The 22421-nt window shown below is 38.9% G+C and overlaps 1 protein-coding gene across 1 annotated transcript; it reads left to right on the top strand.

Moving 5' to 3' along the window:
• The first annotated feature begins 2302 nt into the window (after nt 1-2302).
• Nucleotides 2303-6839, top strand: irx6a (iroquois homeobox 6a). Its single transcript, XM_053617119.1, has 6 exons — nt 2303-2829; nt 3630-3890; nt 4850-4959; nt 5065-5360; nt 5480-6112; nt 6617-6839. The coding sequence occupies exons 1-6, from the start codon at nt 2764-2766 to the stop codon at nt 6724-6726; spliced, it is 1476 nt and encodes a 491-aa protein (XP_053473094.1). The 5' UTR covers nt 2303-2763; the 3' UTR covers nt 6727-6839.
• The last annotated feature ends 15582 nt before the right edge of the window (nt 6840-22421 follow it).

Genomic DNA, 22421 nt, shown 5'->3' with positions numbered 1-22421 from the left:
ATTCATTATTTTTTCATTTATGTATTTTTTTTTTCTTATTGTTATATTCATTAAATACCCTGTTAACTCAAACATATAATTTGGCTTGTTGGTTAGCTATTGTTTAGTTTAATAACCCGATTTTAATGAATAAGGTGGTGTTAGCAGTGAAAATTGTTCAAATTAAAGCTGACTTGGCTCAACTTGTTTTTATGGCAATTGTTTTGTTTGTTTTTATGTGGATGTAAAGCAGACATGTCATCCTGTATGGCTCGTTGGTGAATCCAACAACAAAAGAACAAGCTCAAAGACAATTTAGCACATTTGTGCACAGTATCATTTGACTATGATGTAAATTTGGATTCGTATTTAAAAAAAAAAAAAAACAACTAAACAAATTGCATTACAATAGGGTGCCTATGCACCTTCGGTGCTTGCTCCCCTGAATAAGTGAGAACACAACTGATTGGCGAAACAACTGGGCAAGAAACATCTCCTGGCATTTGAGATGTTTAAAAAGTACTTTAAAAGGTCCAAATGCAGAATGTAAGGACATTTACTTGAGTGACCAAATAATATTTGAGTAAAGTACAAATATTCCAAAAATAGTGCTTAAATACAGTAATTAAGATCAACCGTTATATTTTCCATACCTGGTTAATGTAGAAAAAACACTTGCATTGTTTTGGTATACTCTGTTTTCTCAAAAATATGACAATTAAGCTGACTTGACTTGAATAGTACATAGCCTATTGTAATCCATGGAGGAGTCTACAGACGTAACGCTGCTAACTATGATACTAACATGATGTAACATGTGATTCCTGTACATAGCCACACTGAGCACTATTTGGGAAGCTAGCATGCGGTTTGGGACATTTAAGTTTCTTCCCGATGCCCATCCGAGGTCCGTGTCATGATTCCGGCGTCTCCACGTGGACCATGGCACTATAAAGTATTCATGGGCCAGTCACTGTAGGTCATACTCGTGTTTTTTTTTTTCTTTGTGGCGTTATCTTCTCGACACGGGTGCGCGCTTTACTCGCGGCTCTTTGGCGCCACTCGAAGAGAAAGCGCGTAATCGCAGTGGGATCTGCGGCCAAAGAGCGTCCGGCCCTTGTCAAGCAGGAGCAGTGAAATATTCTCCTCATATTATCCGGGCCAGTGATGATCTTCAGAGAGAGAGAGAGAGAGAGAGAGAGAGAGAGAGAGAGAGAGAGAGAGAGGATGGGGGGGGGGGGTTCGAACAAGGGGTGGGGTGGATGGAGAAGCAACGCATCACGCAGAAACACAATGACGTTAAAACTCCATTCAGTGGGGGGAAAGACGGGAATCATTTCCACCCAAGGTGATGAGAACACCAGACTTCATAACGCCACTGTGATGGAATGAGGACATCTTGAGGAATTTCTAATTGCCCCGACGACACTAAATAAAACTTCATATCCTTTCCCCAGATATTATTCAGAGCAAATCTCTCACATCCCTTTTTCAAGAGCGCGCCTTTCAGTTAAAACACAATGCAATGCTAGTCACCCCCCACTGCTATTCTATAATTAGGCACGAAAGATTATATTCTCAGTTCTTCTTTTTTTTTCTTTTCTTCTCTCTAGGAATTTCCCCATAACTGCGCATTTTGAGGGCATTGCTTGGCTGGTTAAACATGGCCATTTCCAGCTGTTAATTGATGCGATTACGCATTTGTGCGTAATGGTCGCGGAGGTCCCGAGCTCCACATCAATCACTCCTGTATTGACCTGACTGGGGCTTTCTCCAGTTTTTTTTTTTTTTTTTTTTTCCCTTTTCTTTTCCGCGCATGCCCAGTGGGAGCGCTCAGTCCTTTTAATACAGAGAGATGGAAACAGATGTGGGGTCTGTTTATCCCCCTTTATCAGCTGGACGAAATTTACGGAATACTGTACCTATAAATAAATAAACAAACAAATGACCATGGTGGTAACACATCTTGTCATGTATCAAAATGAGACATGGCTTATGATTTCATATAGGTGATGGAAGATTATGTAGCCTATAGGAGGAATTTTATAACAGACGAGTTATACAGTGTGTATGAGATTTTATAATAGAATATTAGTTTATAATGTTTATTGTTTTTCTGATAAGAAAAAATCATACATAAGTGATCAGACGTGTTTACTCGTGTCGCCTGTTAAGACTATTTATTTGATTTATTTGCTGTTTTTTCCCAGCCAAACTGATTTTAACCACACTGACAGACTGATTCCTTTAAAGCTTCTTTTAAAGATTTAAAATGGTCTAATGCGCACACACACACACACACACACACACACACACACACACACAAAATCCTGAGAGGACAGGGGGTGTGCAAAACACATCTCAGGAAAATCGCACTGTAGATGTGATTGGCAAACACATTATTCTATCCGAGCGTCCCGGGATTATCGTGACGTCACGCCGGTACCCTGCATGGATGAATGCTAAAGAACTATAGAGGCACAAAATAATGCCACAAGCAGAAGTCCATATCTTGCAAGTGTTACGTTATCCTTTAAGCTTTCTTCTGCACTAGCAACAATATTTATTTATTTTATTTATTTTTTTGCACTTGATTAGGATTTACTCTGTGCTCCCTTAGGGGGATTATACAAACATATAAAACTAAGGGGCAGGAGTAAACAGACGCAGTTCTTAAGTACAGCTATCTATTATTGAGAGAAAGGCCGAGTGTGGAAATGCGCGCAAGACGGTGGATTTAAACCAGATTTGGCTTCAATCGATCAGCGGAGAAGAATATTGCTGATGGTAACCAAAGACGCAGCTATGTCTTTCTCTCAATTTGGATATCCTTACAATGCAACTTCTCAGGTAAGCCAAAAAAAAAGTGTCATTTAGCCTATTATTGTTCTAAAGACTTAACCATTGCATACCTTCATATTATCTTTAATTCACTTTTTGAGTACAATACAATATGGGTGGTTTTATGTCATGCACTTCAATAAATTCGATTGTTTTCCGCAACATGTGTTGTGTCGTATGTGTAATATTAGGAACATTGCTCAATTTGAATTATGAATGAACTCACGTGTTGTTGTGGGGTGACAAAACCCTGTGTACATTACCTTTAAGGTGTAATTACAGAGAGACTCGGCTCCTCCCTTTACTCTATAGTGTGCGTTAAATTGATGGAGCCTCCTCAACTTTTAACCATGTGCGAGTTCACGACTGTAAACTTCAACCGGTCTTTTTGCGTAGTTATCTGTAAAAAAGCGTTATGCCTTCTAGTAGGTCAAAACATAAAAAGTAGAAAGTAGTTGTGTTTCTCTCTCTCTCTCTCCCTCTCTCTAAAAACATGAGTTGCATCAACTTTTAAGCGCATTATTTATTTCCGCCTTCTATTCAAGAACAGCTTTAGAACATTCACAGACAATATAAATGACAGTTATGAGCCTACAATAATTTATTTAAGAAAAATAATAGGCTAAATAATGTGGAGAAAAAAAAACATACATCTTACCTTTATAGGCTAGATATATAGCCTATATATATTTTTTTTCTTCTTCTTTCTTTTTTTTCCTTTCAAATTTACCTACAATATAGTAGGTCTAAACAAGTGCCTTTAGCAACGCATAAAAATAACGTCTCCTTCCGTGATTTTCTTCATGCAGTTTTTCGTGTCGTCAAAGCCCAGTACGACTTGCTGCGATTCGATTTCCAGGTCGGTCCCGGACGGCTCGAGCGCTCCCCAGGCCGCCGCAGCCGCCGCCTCCTTCTGCTGTCCGCCCGCCTGTGAGAAGCGGCTGGTATCCGGAGCGCGCGCGGAGCTGAGTGCGGCGCTCGGGATGTACGGCTCCCCGTACGCGCCGGCACACGCTTACGCCAATTACTTCCAGTACGGAGCGGATTCCTCTGCCATCTACTCCACACTGGTACGCCCTGAGCTCAGCACAAAACACGCAGACATGGTTCCCCGATCGATCAAGACTGTCCGTGCACTATCGATCACTGATCGGTGTTTAGAACTTCAAGCAGTCCAGTACAGAAGTAACAAATAAGGGATAATCGTCCAAAAGGATGTGGGACACGTTCTTTTAATCTGTTTTTTTTTTATTATTATTTATTTATTTATTGTATTTTAAGGGCAACTGTTAGAAATTAGATCAGGTTTATAGGTATAGGTTTAGGTATAGATAAAGCTTCACTAGCAGTAAAAAAGTAAAAGTAATCTTTTTTTTTTTTTTTAAATAGTATTAGTATAAGTTTACACAGCCCACCCTCACAAGACAGATGTAAAGCTTACTATAAGTACGTACGAGTATATATAAATAAATAAAACAAAATCAAATATTTGTTTATTTATTCGTATTATTTTGGTAGTGGCCTAATTTCAGTGTCTACCTGCCCTCACACACTGAATTAACACCCACACTATGGGAGTTAAGGCTGTACAGCATTCATTTGGGTCCATCTAGACTTCCAAACTGCATAAAAGTTAATTAATCACTATAGATTTTTCTGCTCATCTACAAATTGTCTCAGGTTTGTTAATTAAACAGGGAGCACACGGATGTACATTTAGGTCTTCTCCAGAAACTACTGCTTTTCTATAAGTATTTGTAAGATTTATATATTTTTTTGCAGAAGAATTCAGAGTATAAAAGTTCCTAACTGTATTTGTATTGTTCTTGTGGTGTCTTGTTCCTTTAATATGCATCTTGCATCACAATGGTTTGTGTTGTGTATAAAGTACAAATGATGTCCCCTTGATGGTACCATACCAACAGTACAGTTTGATACCTTTATTTCTGAATGTATAAGAAAGTATGCTTCGTTCTGTACTTTATATTATCTGTACAATAACAATGCTGTTAATTTGTTCTATTGGCAGAATCCTCAGTACGATATTAAGGAAAGCACAGGAAGCCTTCATAGTGGGATCAGCCAGCCCAATGCTTACTACCCATATGACCACTCACTGGGCCAGTATCAGTATGACAGGTAAAGTGACAATTATAGAGATGTTCTATTCTGAGAAGATCTGAAATTCTTGTACAATGCAAGTGTTCATTTTCCATTCATAATTAATAAGCCAACCTTTCTCAGGTATGGGACCGTCGACTTTAACAACTCAGCCAGGAGGAAGAATGCCACACGCGAGACGACAAGCACTCTCAAGACATGGCTTTACGAGCACCGCAAGAACCCGTATCCAACCAAGGGTGAGAAGATCATGCTGGCCATCATTACCAAGATGACCCTCACCCAAGTGTCCACCTGGTTCGCCAATGCCCGAAGAAGATTAAAGAAGGAGAATAAGATGACATGGTCACCCAAGAATAAGGCTGTAGATGACAAGAAGGATATCTTGGATAAGACGGACCAGGAATCTGTCACCAAAGGTATCTGCTCTTTATATCTTCTATAAAACACAGTTTATCATAATGAACCAAAAAAAAAAAAATGCTGGTACTTTACTTGTCTGGGAACTAATCTTTGCATTACTTCTTTCTTACTTCAGATTCTAAAGAATGCAAGGAGGATCGGGACCTCCGTCTTAGTGACCTTGACAACATAGAAGATGAGGATGAGGACTGTGAGAAACCCAGCCAAGATATGGCCTCACTTCCTCTGCCCTCTCTCCCCATCTCCAGTCCTCCGAAGAGAGACTGCAGCTCTGACCTTCCTTCCCCGTCCAGCTTCCCTGCATTCCCCTGCAAAGTGAAAGGTGTTATGGCACTCGTTCCTGACTTGGACACTTCAGGCTCCAAACAGCAAACACAACAGCTTCCAGCTTTACATCCTGCCTCCATTGGTCCGATTTCCCTGCCTAATTTCCAAGTACTCGATCAGAAGCCAAGGATTTGGTCCTTGGCCAGAACCGCTGCTACTGGAATGACACAGCACAGACAGGACTTACAAACTGAATGCCAGCTACAAGCTGCTCGGGTGCCAGTGGTGGGGAGAGGTGGGCACTGTGCGGGTTCCAAGGGTCTCCAGGACCCCACAAACTTGGGGAACTCTGAGAGCTTGTTTGAAGAAGGAGCACCAGGGTTGAATAAGGTGTACAGTGCAGCAAACTACAGAGGCCTACAACTCCACTGTTCCTCATACCAGGCTGTGACAGACTCCTATCAGTACTCCACTATGGAAGGTATAGAATCCTGGAGCAGTTGGCTCTCTTCTTAGAGATATTTGAGTGATTTTTAAGCTTTCAAACCCAGTAATCAGATGTGGTACCCTTAACTGCACATCATTTGTAACTTAAGTGAGTATCTTTTACCTAGAACAGTGAATGTAATGTGCCTTTAAAGTATAACTCGGAAAGGTAATTACAATCTGATTAATGTACCTTAAGTAATTTGCGCATGTACAAAGATTATTAAAGGTCCAATAGATGTTCCCTTGAGCACACCACCCCAGTGACAAGAAAAGGTACACTTTTGTACTAATTTTATTGAGAGTGTGGCAAATGTAGTTTTGTCATATCTTGACACAACATCTTGTAGGAGCAGCTCTATTATGGATAATGGCTTGAAAAATCAATTAAAAGTACAATTTTCTTCAGCCAAATTCACCCATGCATTATGGACTGGCCATTTGCCCAGTTTCCAACTTGTAGTGTACAGATTGCAGATGTGTCCTGCATGTCTTTTAGGATTCTGCAGTGGAGGGAAGTCAGAGACAGAGTCCTCTGAGCTCAGTGACGCGTGTCTAACGCTGCAGGATGCCAAGACAACCGCTTTCAGACCTGTGATGAAGAGGTGAGGCAGGTGAGCCCTTTCAGGATGCACACACGCTTGCACACAATTTTCTCTTACTATCCTTGTGAGGACCTTCCTTTCACTGATATAATTATTAACACATCTAATAAATGCCATGTCTACACCTACATAACCCTAACCTTAACCTCAATAACCAAAAAAATTAACTTTTGGCTCTTTTTTCCCCACTCATGGCAACCAGCCAAATGTCCCAACAAGTTCAAAACGGCCAATGAGTCCTATCCTTGTGGGCACATGTCTTACTAAAAGGCTTTCCACCAAACTGTACACATTTTTTTGGAATATACAAGCTTTTAAATCCAATCATGTGCGATTACAAAATGTACCTCCTCACTCCTAGTCAGCAAACACATTGTGACTGATGGCATTACAAGCATATGATGTAAGCAAATGGATCATATGCAGATCTAGGAGCAATCATTGGATCACTCTACCTTCAGAGTAATAAATCTGTAGCTCAAACAAAATCTGCACATACTGTACAAGGTACCAACAGAAATTAGATGCATTAAGAGATATATATATATATATATATATATATATATATATATATATATATATATATATATGTGAGTATATTTTCTTCTTGTCCGTAGGTTGACCGAAGCGCTGTCCTTAAGCACCGGCACGTTTCTGTAACTTCATTTATTCACTGTGGATCCGAAATAAAGATGATGAAGAGAAAAGCGCGTGACCGACCGGAACTCGCCATGTGCGCGCGACCAGCCAGCCGCTTTGTGAACGCGGAGGTAGCCAGCATTTTGCACAGTATGATTCTTGACGGTGTTAATGACTTTATGCAATGTTTTAAAAAATGCAACTTATTAAAAAAAAAAAAAAAATGTCCGTGAGTTCTGATGTCCGCACCGGCAATCGTAGTTTAGTGATCTTATTTATTATTATGTATTTATAATTTTAATATTCACCCTCTATTTATTTCGCACCATGCGTCTACTCTGTGTTTTGTTGTGAACTTTATTTCCTGTTCTCAATGTTTACGTGTTTTTTCACTTTCTTTTTCTTTTTTTTTTTTGAGGACAAACGTGAAGCTTATCGTTGGTCTTTTTAAAAATGGTTTTAAATTGAGAAACTGAATATAAAAGCCTAAAGAGTGCTCTATATTCCCTGGAGGGGGGAGGGGAGGGGGTGGGGGTGTAATAGTATAATAATGACCATCAGTATTGCATTTATAAGCTATTTTATATCAGTGCATTTTTTTTTCCCAGGTCTGTCATTTCTGTGTCATATTTCCTTGCTTACTAATGGTCTGATTAAAACCTTTTCAAACTCTTCACTTAATCCAAGCTGATCTTCTTGAATTTTGGAGGGTTAATAAGAAACTATTTAAAATAGTTTTGAGAATTGTATACTTCGTTATCAAGCACAGGTATATCTGAATGCAGTACTAATTTGTACACCAGAGTAATATGAAAGCATCTGCAAACACAAAGCACTAGCAATACCTCGTTGTAATGCTCAGTGCTGAATGAATCTTACAGCGTTGAATGACTTCACATTACTGAAGGAAAAAAAAAACAGTGTGAAATATAATCTGTCTACAAAATATTTGTGAACAGCTGGATTTGGGCCTATACACACTGCAAGTGTTGTTCTTTCTGTATTGTTCCTTGTAGCTGGTGTGATATCATCAAGGGCACCACCATCATTTGCACCTTTACTACCTATCTATTTACTACCTCTGAAGGTGCATATACATTTAATTAGTTTTTAGAGTAAAGCTTTCAGGATACATCAGTGTCCCTTGAGGTCAGTTAAGTACCTAAAATATATTTAAAGTTGCAATACTGTAGGTGTATATTTGATGGTACCACCATAGTGATATGTAAGGGTGCAGTTTGGTACCTTTTTATTTTTAAGAACGTAGGCCTATGTAAGGATGCACACAGCAAAATCCCCAGTGTTAATTTAACACCTAGAGTGTTGAATTTACACCCTACAGTGTTTATATAAGTCCATTTGGACCTAAAGGAACACTCTGGGTGTTAATTCAACACTAGGGATTTCCCTGTGCAGTTCTACGGGCTGTGTTGAGGGTTCTTCATGTTCTTTGTATAGGCCTATGTAAGGGCTTTAGCTTTTTAAAATGGGTCATGTTTGGAACCTTTCTGAAAGCAAACACTATTTTGCATGGTTCATCACACCATCTGCACACAAAGGGATAAGCAAAACGAGTATATTCTCAGAGAAAGTTTTACGTGTTGGCACCAACCAAAATTGATATACAAGTTAAACCGACGAAAGATTAAACTGTATTTCATGTGGTATTGGGGTGATTAAAGCATGTGATAAAGGCTCTTCAGAAAACTTGATTCTAAAGAGCTATAGTCCGTTTGGGAGAGTGTGTGCTGGCTTCATCAGAAAATTAAAATACAGTACAATAAGTGTCAATTTATGTCATATGCAGCTGATGATAAACCATATAGACTACTGCATGTCAACTCAGAAAGGACCTGTTTATTAGATGATTGCTTGTATCAGGTGTACAATCAAAAAATGTAGGCATATCCACGTCGATTAGTTCTATTAGATATTGTGCATTGCATTAGTGTCCACGGATATTGGACACTAGTTGTTGCCACCATTTTAAGAAAAGTCCAAAACAAACAAACAAACAAACAAAAGTAAAATCGCTTGACTTTTATTTTGTTTTGTTCTATGTATTACAGGATAAATTCAGAACACGAACAGACAGTAAAAATGGGTCGGAATAATAAAGCTATGTAAAGGTAGCGCGCTTCGCGTATTTTCTTTTTTTCTTTTCTTTTTTAATTTATTTGATTTATATATATATATATATATATATATATATATATTATTATTATTATTATTATTAAAGGTCAGTGGAGCTTGGTTTAAGATGATCCGCCAGGATCTCCGGTTCTATGCAATCTGTCTAAATATAATCTATACATAATCTCTCAGGGTCGTATTCAGAATACTGTTTTGATTAAGGGAAAGTCGGAGCTGGACATGGTCCATAATGACATGGAAAAGAATTTAAGAGCGCGGTATTAATGTTTAATGAAAAACGGACTCCTCCTGATTTGCAAATTCAGGGATCTGATATTGCAGAGTCACTCTTGATTTATCCTCGACCCGAATCTCCCAAAGGAACGTATTTAATACTCGGAACACACATTTACATAGTAAACAGGCTAGTAAGCAATATTAAACAACCCAAAGACAAAATGCAGACAGTAAGCTGCAGGGCCTGCGTGTCCTCTCATTCACAACCTGTGTAGGTCTCATAAACATTTTTTTTCTTTCTTTCTTTCTTGGGAGAAGGCTATATGAAATATTAAAGACAGAGTTAATTAAAATGAGGATGTAGAGCAAAGCTGCCAAACCTGATTGAAGGTAGTGATGCATGCGCAAAGGGATTAGAGCTGCACTGCGTTAAAAAGATGGGGGGGCAGCAAAAACGGCATCAAGCTCAAGCAACCACTAATAGAGCAATTAAGAGGCTGTCTTACATCGGCTTAACACAACCTTAAACCAGGGCACGAGAGAGAACGGAGTCATTTTAGACAGTGGCGTGTGTGTGGTCCTTGGATTATAAGTATCTATTAAAGTATCGAAGCAGAATAATAATAATAATAGCAACTATTATTATTATTAGTAGTAGTAGTAGTAGTAGTAGTAGTAGTAGAAGATTTATTTATTTATTTATTTCCTCCTCCGAATGTGCTTAATGGAATGGATCGTCGCAGGCTGAGCGTTATGCGTTAATCATAGCGCATTTAATAATAATAATAATAATAATAATAATAATAATAATAAATTTGATAGGCTTTAACATCCGTACTACAGACGAAGGGAAAAAAGTTTTTCGATTTACGTTCATTAGAAACTTTAACATCAGTTTCAATGCATTTAGTGTGCTCTATGACTAGACCTCAGGGAGAAATGCAATTTCCTCCTTCAATTTTCTTTACACACTTGCTCTAATTTTCTCTTACAGGACTGCTTCTAATGTAGCGATGCAATTCTCAGGTTTTCAGGCGCTGTTTTAGACTTTTTCTGAAACCACAGGTGAGTGACAGGCTTTGTTAGTGCGCATGCGCGCACCGTGCGCAAGGGATTAGACGGATATTTAATTCACAAGGGCGCACTCACACCACCGGCTGTATACTGATTTCTAGTGGATATGCAGCACGACAGCCAAAATAAAACATATGGGAGTTTTTGAACATTTTAATGAGTCTTGAGCTGTGTGGATGCTCCAAAGTGTCTTATTACGTCACGGGTTCCTTGGAGTACCCAGTGTTTTCCCTGCTTAACACAACCACTTAAAAAAACAAGGGATTATAGTTAGCTGATTAGCTGAATCAAGTGTGTTAGAGCAGTCAAGACACTAAAATGTGCTGGACAAGAGGTATTCTAGGACCAGTGATGGGAAACTGTGTATAAAGCTATAGCATCTGAGGACCACAACATGTCTATTGAAATAGAAGTCAGTTAGAAGGGTCAAAAACAAGTACACCATGTACTTTTAGATGTCGATTTTATTGAACCTCAATTAGACTATTAAAATGCAGATGTAAATCAGTACCAAATCATGTACTAATATGTATTAGTTTGCATATTTACAAGCCAGAGTAGTTTGCATATCAAGGCATGGTGTTATCTGTAAGATCCACTGTCACTAAGTTTTGCAAATTACATTGTTGGGGGAAAAAAGACGCCCATTTTGTGCCACAGCCTCTGAAAAGCTGTGACTTTTACAGTGTTCTTGTTAGCTTATACACCTGCTGTTCAAATGCAAATCTTTATAGACATGTATAGTTTTTTAAAAGACATGCTCGACATCTTTCTGATTAGAAATGTGACTACTATGAACTATTATTAATATATTTCTGTTGTATGAAACAATTTACATTATTACTTACACGAATGATCCCTGCAGATGGTGACATACAGGGGGGGAATCTGGCTATACAGTTTAACAGACAGCACCCCTTTTATGATGTGTCAAAGGTCAGTGAAAGGGTAACCATTGAAAAGTAGGTTATGAGAAGTTTTTTTTTTTTCCTTGTCTTCCTCTCATTTTTTCCCCTCATGTATTTGCTTATTGAGCATACCGCCACTTTATATAACTCACTAACTGATTTGGACATGCCAGGAATCACCAGTTGTATCTAATAAGGCCTGTAATCGCCTATAAGACTTTGCCAAAAGATCTGCAAAAAGAGGCCTGGCTGAAGGTACCATTTGATTTGCACAAAATAGAGTACTTGTCAGAAAAGGTCTCTATGAGGATGGCTCCGGGTTCAAATGTTGATGAGTGGGACAAGCAGCACACTTCATTACATTTTGTCAAAGGGTGCAATGAAAAGTGAGTAAGCCTTTGTTCCTGTGCATGTCTCCCTCTATGGAATTCTGGGTCTCTGATGTCGTTACCAGTGTCTGCGCTAATGAGTTTTGTCAAAGATAATTACGGGCAGTTGGATGAAAGGGTGTCTTTGTGCGGCCCGCTAGTGGACGGTGCATTTTTGACCTTCCCCGTGCACTTTGGGTGACCCATTCCTGATGCCCAGTTTAAAAATGGTGGGCATAAAAACAATGGTGTCCTGGACCAGTTTAGGATCTGTTCTGTACCATTTACTCACCCAAGTGTTTCTACACACACACACATTTGTCTGTTGTACACTCCTGATCCTAATTCACCAGGCCGCAACATAGCTTGGCACAAAAGGGAAAGATTAAAAGAGGAAGATTGAGACTGGAAGGGAAAATATATTGAAAAAAATTGAATTGGGAACAAAAACGTGTACTATGTAGATGAGTATCTCCATATTAAAGTGTTCCCTGACTTTCATTCTTTCCTCTCGCAAATAACTCTTTAAATTTATTTGGACCAAAAAGCAATGCAAATCTAATCTAGGATTAAACTATGTACTAAAAAGCAGACTTCATGTTTCTGTGATTGTGGCGCCATTTAACCTTGAAAATGAAACTTAAAAAAAAAAAAAAAAAAAAAACTGTGTGTAATTTGACAACAACAAACATAAATAAACTTTTTTTAAAAAGCTTTAAAATCTCAGGCAATAATCACTCTCTTCCTTTTTTTTTTTTTTTTTAAAAAAAAGGTTTCTTTCCCAACCCGCTGCATTTTGCTCTTTAATGAGTAACAGACAGAGTTGAGGTTTTCAGCATAGAATTGGCAAATACACAAACTGTATATTAGCATCCATGCTAATGCCATGAGGGCACTACACACCTTCTAATGATTTACTTCTGATTATTTAAAATAATCATTTACTTTTCATCTATATTTTGGGTAACAGGGTTGTAATAATCATAAAAAAGTGACTACTGACCATCAGGCTATAATAAACTATCATTGAGAATACAGAAAAGGAATGAGCGATCAATCAACATTTATTTCTAGAGCACATATAAAAACAACACAAGTTGACCAAAGTGCTTTACACTCCCAAAATTACAAAACACCAAAACACATACAAGAGAAAACACAAAACTCATCAATATTCAATCTCCATGCATGTAAGGACAATTATATGCAACAGAGTCGAGATGCGTTTTCAACATAGAATTAAAACATTCAATCGAGTCAGAGGATCTAATATGTAGCCACAGAGAAGGCATGATCTCCTTTAGTTTTCAATCGAGATTTTGGGATATTTTAAAGGAAATTCTGAGAACGATCTTAGAGGTCTGGCAGCACGATGATGCTGTAAGAGACTGGAAATTTATTCTGGAGCAAGTCCATGTAAACCTTTTAAAAACCATTAGCAAGACCTTGTATTACACTGTTGAGATCTTACTTTTGTTCTTTTCATGAACAAAACTGAATGATGCAACTTCCTGGTGAACTCCAGTATTGCAAATATTTTAACTGATGAACGTGTTGAGTGGATGTTATGGAGTTAAAATGTCTTTTTTGTATATAACCTATCATGTAGATTACACTTTCTCTTGAAATATATATGTTCTTTGATTAGTTATAGTGGGCTGGAACAGGCATAATACGTGTTTTTTTTTCTTTCTTTCTTTTTTTAACACGCTCTGTATGCTCACAGGAACATACACATACACGTGTTATTGTGAAGGACACTTTCCCCATGGTTTTACATACTTTACATAAGTACATAACTTACGCCTTCGCTTTACAATGAAATGGCACCTCAAACATGGAATTGTGGGGGGGGGGGGGGGTAGTAATAATCTATTAATAATCTTTTCATTTTAATGCTGCTTCATAATCCATCCAACATTCTATGTATTCATTTTAATCTCTTCCTCCACTTCTAATATTCTTCCACTTGTTTACACCCATCATCTGTTTGGGGTTTAACCCTGGTGGTTAACCCCCAATTTCACTCATTCACACATACACGAGTGCACACTAGTTTATATTTATAATATTTCATGCCATTGGCACCTTGTCCAGGGTGTACCCCGCCTTGTGCCCGATGCTTCCTGGGATAGGCTCCAGGTTCTCCATGACCCTGAAAAGGATAAGTGGTATAGAAGATGGATGGATGGATATTTTCATGCCACAGTACAAGCACTAATAACATTCTTAATTGATCCCAATCAATTTCATGAACTATTCATAATATACTACTATGGTGAGAAACATTCATAAAGTCTTGGCCATGAAATGAGAGAATATTTCTGCTAAACGTATTTACATTACATTCATTATATGAGTCCAAACATTCAAACCCTGATGTACTTGGTTATATCGTGCATGCATCCGGGCATGTGGTTTTATTTTTCATGTGATATTAGATCACATTATTCACATGGATTTACTTGAGTTCACGTGTAATTTCAGATGAAATCATGTTCACGGTTTCCCAAACGTGATCACACATTACCCACAATCACATGTGAAATGTATGTGATTTTTCTGTGAGGGTATACAGAAAACATAATAATGCAGAGCTTCTCAAAGTACATGTTCTGCATTCTTCCGTGTTCGGATTTTCAGCGCAATCAACAATCCTGAGCATTAAATACCAGAGATTAGAGTGTGTCTAACAGTGTTTACTGAGTATCTCCATCAGGTTATGATCCATCATCACCTCCGATAAATCTCGGTGTGTAAGTGGGAGGCAAAATTTCACAAAATGCATGCCTTCATATCAGTGGTGGTCTTCTCAGTGCCCTTAGAAGTATTCCTAGACTTTCATATCATTCATGTTTCAACATTTATCACTTTGATATGATATGAAGAAAGTCATAGCATGGTATATGGAAACACACCTCAAAAAAACTTGCTGGGATTTTCAGCTATTATTCTCATTTCTGTACTCAAAGGTAGAACAGGGCGTCACGAGGCGTTACCGCAGTGCCATGCCAATTAACACATGCTCTTGGAACTGTGTGTCCCGGAACAGTTCGCGTATCAAAGCAGGGCCGTCCCAACATGCCCACCCCACACATTACACCCTACACAGACGTACAGCAAGCTCCAGCAGACCTGAAGGGGTTCGACACACAGACCACACATTGTCATAGCTCAATCTCAGCCATAAAGCATAGCTATTATGTGCGTGTGGGATTTTAGGCCTGTTAAAGAAAAGAACGGCCCTCCGGGAATGACAGAGCATCATAATTACACATTTTATTGAGCATTTCGTTCCAGCTAGGACCGATTCTGTTCCTAAGCGTTTCCATTTGCCCTCTCTTTCATGTGGGGAAAGCTCGGAACGCCACGGCTTGCCCGTTTCAAAGGTGGGCCTGACAAATATTTACAGCCTGATGTGGAGTCACGTCTAATCAGCACTCGCGCACCAGGTTTCAGAGGAATCTGTTCTTGGCACGCGCTTATCTTGTACATAATAAATGATCCACGCAGAAAGACATAGAGCCTTGAAGAGGCTGCCCAAAAATAATAAGTGACACATCTCTGTGGAACCACTTATAATGGAGGAAAGGTAACACACACTGACAAAATGGTGGAAGTAAATCAAGGACTCCCCCCTGCTGGAAGGATGAAGAACTGCAGTTAGTGTTTTTATTTATTTATTTATTTATTTATTTATTTATTGGGGGGGGTTCCATTAAATGTTTTCATTGCGAATTTACAGAAAAAGTTGAGGAGTAAAAAAGCAGACAACGCCCAAATTGTTGTAGGGTGTTTAAGATAACAGGAAGACACAGGAAGATACAAAACTAAGAAATCCCATGTCCTGATTCAACCCCAACAGAACAGAAAGACTTGAATAATAAAAAAAAAAAGAGATCAAAAAGGAAGCAGAAACAAATGAAGGTGAGAAGGGGAAAATGTAATGCAAAATGTAAAATATGACTTGAATGACATTAAGAAAATGTTCTGCCCAAAATATAACTGCCTTTCTATCAAAATAAGTCAAATGTAATTGGCTTTCTACGTTTCACACGTTCACAGCCAGTCCTGTTCCTAATGTCCCCATGTGCTTAAACCCAGCGGGTCTGAAATGCAGATTTATGACAGTAATATGTTCTTTTCCATGCTTTAACAATCCATACGGCCTTATAGCTGGCCTGCATTACCCAAAACACACATTTCCCTCTTGTATTAGGAGCTATGGGGATAGCAATCCTTAAAATGAGAGCCATAAATCACACTTGCCAACTATTATTCCATTAACAGAAGCATGGTTCTGTCATTTGGGTCATGCTAATAGTCCACGGACGATGACTGTGACTGTTAATAACGGCAAAGCCGAGTGAAGAAAGAGCGACGGCTTCATTTGTGCCATGGATCAGAGAGACAATCCACTTGTTTGGTGGTCCAGGGGCCTTGTCCTTTTCCTTCCCCCCTCTCTCTCATCTGTTCCACATTTCCCTTCTTTTGCTTTCCCTCCTCCACAATTGAGTTTGTAAATCCTGCCTCTTTGTGGTCATCCACTGAGCCCCTACGACAAACTGGTGGCACATTTTCACAATCTACAGGCCTCCGGATACCAGGATACCAGGATACCATGGCAGAACATATTAAATTTGTTACCAATTTTAAAACTTGGCCGCAGTTTGTGCCGTCGGCTCACAGGAGGCTGATGGTTCGAGTCGGGCGTGACCGCAACCACAATACAAACAAAGAGCAAGGAAGAGCAGCTACTTGTGTTCACTTTTCTCTGGAAATGTTTAGAGAAAAGACTTGGCAAAAATAACTCTGTATAATGGCATTAGCGTGAAACCAGATCCCTGCCTCAGTGTGTGTGTGTGTGTGTGTGTGTGTGTGTTGCTCTCATGATACAAGTGAGACAGTACAGAGTACTTTTTACTTAACAGTGAAGCTTAGTCGAGACAAAACAGAAGAATGAGTCAGAGTTTTTCAAAATCAGAGGTTGTCTGCTTTCATCTTTTATCAGGTACAGGTGTGGGAAAGATGCTTGTGAACTGGGTCCTTTTCATCGTCGGCTGTACTGTGCAGTGAAAAAAGAGATGAAACTACTCAATTTAACGTATATTTGTTTATGCAAAGTTTATTAATGTGAAATTTTATATACAATATTGAAAAAAAATAATAAAACCATATCTTATGAGAAATGTGTACAAATTCAGAAGAGCAAAATCCATGTGTTTTGGATATTGAACAATGTCATGGAAAAGTAAAAATAGTCAAATAAAATAAAGAATCTAACTCAGCCACTAACCCCAGCCATCAATGTAACATTTGTAGCTTTATTTTAATCACGTACATAATCATAAATTTGTTACATTTTAATGTGAAATAAACTGTAATGTTGTATCCTTGTATGTATTTATGTATACATCTGTATGTATAACTCTCATATGTGGCATGTAATGTGCATGCCACATACTGTAGGAAGGTCAAAATTTGTTTAATGTGTACATTAAATTACAAATAAAAATCTAGCCACAATCTAGGCCCTTTAATTTTTCACATTTATACACATTCGTCATGTGCTTTAGTTGATTTATGGTCTCTACTTAGCTGTATAACTCTCTTTAATTCACAAATCAGCAAACATAGATACACACATGCACATATCTAAATTAGTGACAAGGTCAAATTCGGCGTGTGTGTGTGTGTGTGTGTGTGTGTGTGTGTAAGTGTATGAGCAAGCACAAGTGTGACAGCATGTCCTGGAAGCACATTTTGATAGTTAATTGTTTTCTCCTCCCTCCAGTCAGCCCCTGATGGAGTGTGTTCAGCCATGTTGGTTGTGTGGCAGGGCCATGAGTGCAGCTGTCACTGGTGGAACTGCACTGACCTCTAGAGACTGATCTCTCCAGGCGCAACACATAGACTCTCACTCACACACACACACACACACACACACACACACACACACACACACACACACACACACACATATGCATATTGTCTCAGCAGACAGCTCCAGCACTGGTGTGACAGTGGGAGATCATTCACAGGCCTGGCTGCAGTTAAACACACTCCTGCTTATCCCATTTCCCCTTTACACACACACACACACACACACACACTACACACTTTCTCTCTCTCTCTCTCCCTCTCATATATATGTATATAAACTTTGGGTGGTGTAATGTGTCCCGATGTCACGCTAAGTTGATTGTTTTTCAATAGCAGCATGTCCTAAAGTGTTGTACTTCTTGTATACCACAGCGAATGCCAGCAAATTTAAAAGAATGACACATCCAACTATTTTTTTTTCTTCAATTTATAGTTTCATTTAATTTTCTGGAATGACCATGAAACTAGTTAATTCCTGTTATCACTTACATTATAACAGCTATAACGGGTTGTTTCCTCAAAAGCCTGTCAATTTTTCTCTCTTGAAAAACAAAACAAAACAAACAAACAAAAAAAAAACAGCTTACTGAGAAACCACAAAGTGTGTTACAGCTTTCTCTCTGACTGTTACCAAAGCGGCAACACTGGTGATTCCTTCCAAAAAGTTAAATAAACAGTTCCACAAAGACAACTTCACCATATCAACAAATACATGTTTTATTTTTATCTGTTTATGCAGCTTCTGCTATAAAAAAATGTCTGTCTAAGTTGCTACAAGAGAAATGATAACCTCTTAGACCAAGAGCATTAATATAAACCTTATAGCCAGAAATACTGTCAGAGCTGCTGTTATAGGAAATTAATAAAAAATCTTCAGAATCAAACATTCAACAGCTCTTTGGTACACTCACACACAGAACTGCGACCACCCTGGAGTGTCTGTGCACCCAGTCTCACCCCTGCACTGAGCCTCGCCTGGCCTTAATGTGTTTAGCAAACACTCATCTATTCTCTTCTGCTCTGTAACACTGAACACAATCTGTTTTTGCTTCATTATAGCGCAGTTCATCCACAGTTCACACAGCTCGGAGTGCGTATATGAATGTAAACGTGTGTGTATGTAATGTATGTGTAGCTTTATAATTCTGATTATAATTCTAGCCGTGACATTATTGAACGTGAAACTTATAAGCCGCTGTTTTCTGAATGTTTTTTTTTTTTTTTTTGGACCAATAAAAATGCATAAACTCAAATGAATAATAAGTTCGTAATATTTTATTTATTTTTGTTTCCTTTTAATTCTCAGGAATAGTTGCCAGGCCTTGTCATACATCTCTCGTTCTTGTAACTACATGCTGTACCTCTCTGATTACTTTTACAGTAGATCCTCAATAATGTGCTTTTAAAATGAACAACTGGATAATGAACTGAGAGTTTAAAGTGTGGCGTCGTATTAAATATTTATGCCTGAAAGTGTAAAATTATTAAGAGAAATCATACGGATTTAAAGCATTAATTTAACCTGGCGTTCAGACGGTAAGTTTGGATTAATGGCAAAAGAATAATAATAATAAGCAGAGGAAGAAGAAGCATACAAAATAATACAAATTATAGTGGTGTGTTTTTTTTTCTTTTTTTTTCTTTTTTCACCACAGACTTTGGTACAGATGTTAAAGTAGCCTACACGTTATCTCATTCAACATGTAAACCCCCCCCCCCCCCCCCGCCCCACCATGAGTTATATTTTGCTGTTATCTTCATCATCATCATCATCATCATCATCATCATCATCGTCATTTATGACGTTCAATAAAAACATAATGAAAAGCTGAAGCAATAAATATACGTGTGTGAGGCAGGGCTGTGAAGCAGGACTCCCCAGAGATAACATAATAAAATAAATAGAAGTAAAGATGTCACTGAAATAACACTGTGTGCTTTTACCACTGTTTAAAGCATTTTTCAGGCAGAGGCTCTCCGTCAGTGTAGGTAATACGTCTCAGTGACGATAACCAGAGACCTGGAGCGTTAGCACACTTTCACACACAATATAGCACATTTCAATTCTCCCCACAGTATACACAGACAGATTTGAGGAAATCAGATACTGTGTGTGTGTGTGTGTGTGTGTGTGTGTGTGTGTCTGTGTGTGTTTGTGGGTGTGTGTGTAAACATGTAGATGCACAGATGCCCTGTGCCATAAGGCAGTAAGACTCATTAGGCTAGTGTCTAATGCATGAATCAAAGGGGAGAAGAAGGAAACGATCAATCTAACTAATGGGAATCCCAGGTGAGGAATGTGGGCAGAGCTGGTCCAGCTGTACCCTCTCTCAGTGACCTCCCAACTTAAACACACACACACACACACACGCAGCATGTTTTAACACATTATGTCTATCTACATACACTTAAACAGCTGGTTTAAAGCACCAGAGGACATATTCTACAACTGAATAATTTTTATTATCCATAAAAGCACGACACTCGTTCTAATATGATATAAATTCTATAGTAACAATTTGCACATGTACGTGCTCAACATACACTTGTATTGTTTAAAATCAGTTTATTTGAAAGAGCCTCCAGTGTCAGCGCTTAAGAACAGTTTTCCACCATGGGAAAGTCTTCAGGACAGACAAGTCCACGTTTTCCAGTTACTCAGGAACTGCATTTATTTTGTCATATTAACCCATATTAAGAGAGAGAAAAATAAAGGATGGTAAGGGAGATAACTTGTTTCTGGGATGTTCCACAACATTAAAAGTAGCTAAAAAATAGTACATGTAGTTCTTTAATTAATATATGTTTTTTAAACGCTGTGGTATAATAGAAGTAAAAACGTATGCCGTTATGTGAAAATAGGTATCATGTGTTTTATCCCATTCTTATACTTGACATATAGGTGTTCACACACTCCCATATGCTGACACGCCTACACAACACCACAGCACACCACCCTCTTTCTCAGCTCCTTCTTGGCAGGGCACGAGGGAGCATACAGTAACACATCCCATGTGTCAGCTGTCTGAGTCTCAGTGTGTGTGCTGGTGTCCGCACATGTGTGTGCCATATTTACCCACCCAGGAGGACCTTCTCCACATGGGGCTCCATCAACCAGACAGATAAGACTGGAAGAAAAGTGTCATGTTTTTACAGCGCCCATTTCTTTCTATGGTTGTTTATTTTCAGTTTTCATTGTTTCAACAGCTATGAGTGCGCCACACAGGCATGGAGAGTGTCCTTTCTCACTCCGCTCGAGCTCTAATACAAACACAGGCATCCTCTCGGTCGCAAAACACAAGGGCATCCAGGTCACCCATAACCGGTTCGCTGACAGACAGCCACTTCTGCTTTAATCTCTTAACCTGAGTCAACATTCTCCATCTCATTCCTCACTAACCGGTGCTTATCAGCCAGGCACTCCATTACACACTCGCACATTCGCACACAGGCAGAGAGAGAGAGAGAGATCGGTTATGTGAAACACAAGTTGATTTAAACCAGGGAGTGACCTTTGACCTGCCACTTGGAGGATAACACAGAAGTCAAGGAGAGTCCCGACGTGCAGTCAAAGTCAGAGCCTTCTCCTGCCATTCATGCTCTATTTTAAATTCTCTTACTTGCATTCCTTGAGCCTGCACCACTCAGGGAACTTTCATTAAATTGATTTTCAGTGTACACCCTTTTAGCAGCTATAGGCCTGAAATATGAACCTTTCACCAGTGAACGCATTTCTTCTTTCTCTTTCCTTTTCCCCTTAGTCTCTATTCCTCATTATTTTTTTTCCCCTCCTTCTTCTTCTTCTTCTTCATCTTCTACTTCTCATGCGCCGTAACTAATGATCTGGGGAGGGAGTGTGTTTGAAATTCTCCACGGTAACCATTTTCATAATTAAACACTTCTAATTTCAGAGCTTTGGCTGGCTCTGAGCAAACAGGCAGCAGGGCAGAGAGAGAGAGAGAGAGAGAGAGAGAGAGAGAGAGAGAGAGAGAGAGAGAGAGAGAGAGAGAGAGAGAGAGAGAGAGAGAGAGAGAGCACTTCAACGTCTTTCATTAGAGCTCCCTCTTAATGTGGGCGGTAATGAAACGGGAGGACATTCAGCATTTCCCTGCTCATTAGGAGCTAAACTGAGGGCATTTGTTTGTACAGGATCTGGAGAGGGTTATCAAAGCACATGGTCAATCACATTTAATAATGGGGAGGTATTACACACTTAATGAGTTATTCCGAATTATTCAAAATCTGAAGGAAAAAAAAAAACCAAAACCAAGCATCTACGGCGATTATTCATGCATCATAAATGAAAGTTAGTATTACTATTTTTTCCCCCCTCAACAAGGTTTAAATTACAGAACAAACAAAGCCCTCTTTAGAGACCTGGTGCATATGCATGTATGCGTAATTTAGTGCCAATGCTCAATAATTGCCATTGTGGGCCTTGGTCTCGCTATAATATA

This window comes from Ictalurus furcatus, chromosome 27 (genome assembly GCF_023375685.1).
Source record: "Ictalurus furcatus strain D&B chromosome 27, Billie_1.0, whole genome shotgun sequence".
Classification (NCBI taxonomy): domain Eukaryota; kingdom Metazoa; phylum Chordata; class Actinopteri; order Siluriformes; family Ictaluridae; genus Ictalurus; species Ictalurus furcatus.
Note: the sequence above shows the minus strand (reverse complement) of the source record. Positions and strands in the feature narration are given on the sequence as shown.

Bases quoted from the DNA above. Each gene is read 5' to 3' on its own strand.
- irx6a (XM_053617119.1), top strand. From the start codon at position 2,764: ATGGTAACCAAAGACGCAGCTATGTCTTTCTCTCAATTTGGATATCCT. The intron at 2,830-3,629 runs GTAAGCCAAAAA...TTCTTCATGCAG, and splicing joins CTTACAATGCAACTTCTCAG to TTTTTCGTGTCGTCAAAGCC. The intron at 6,113-6,616 runs GTATAGAATCCT...CATGTCTTTTAG, and splicing joins TCAGTACTCCACTATGGAAG to GATTCTGCAGTGGAGGGAAG.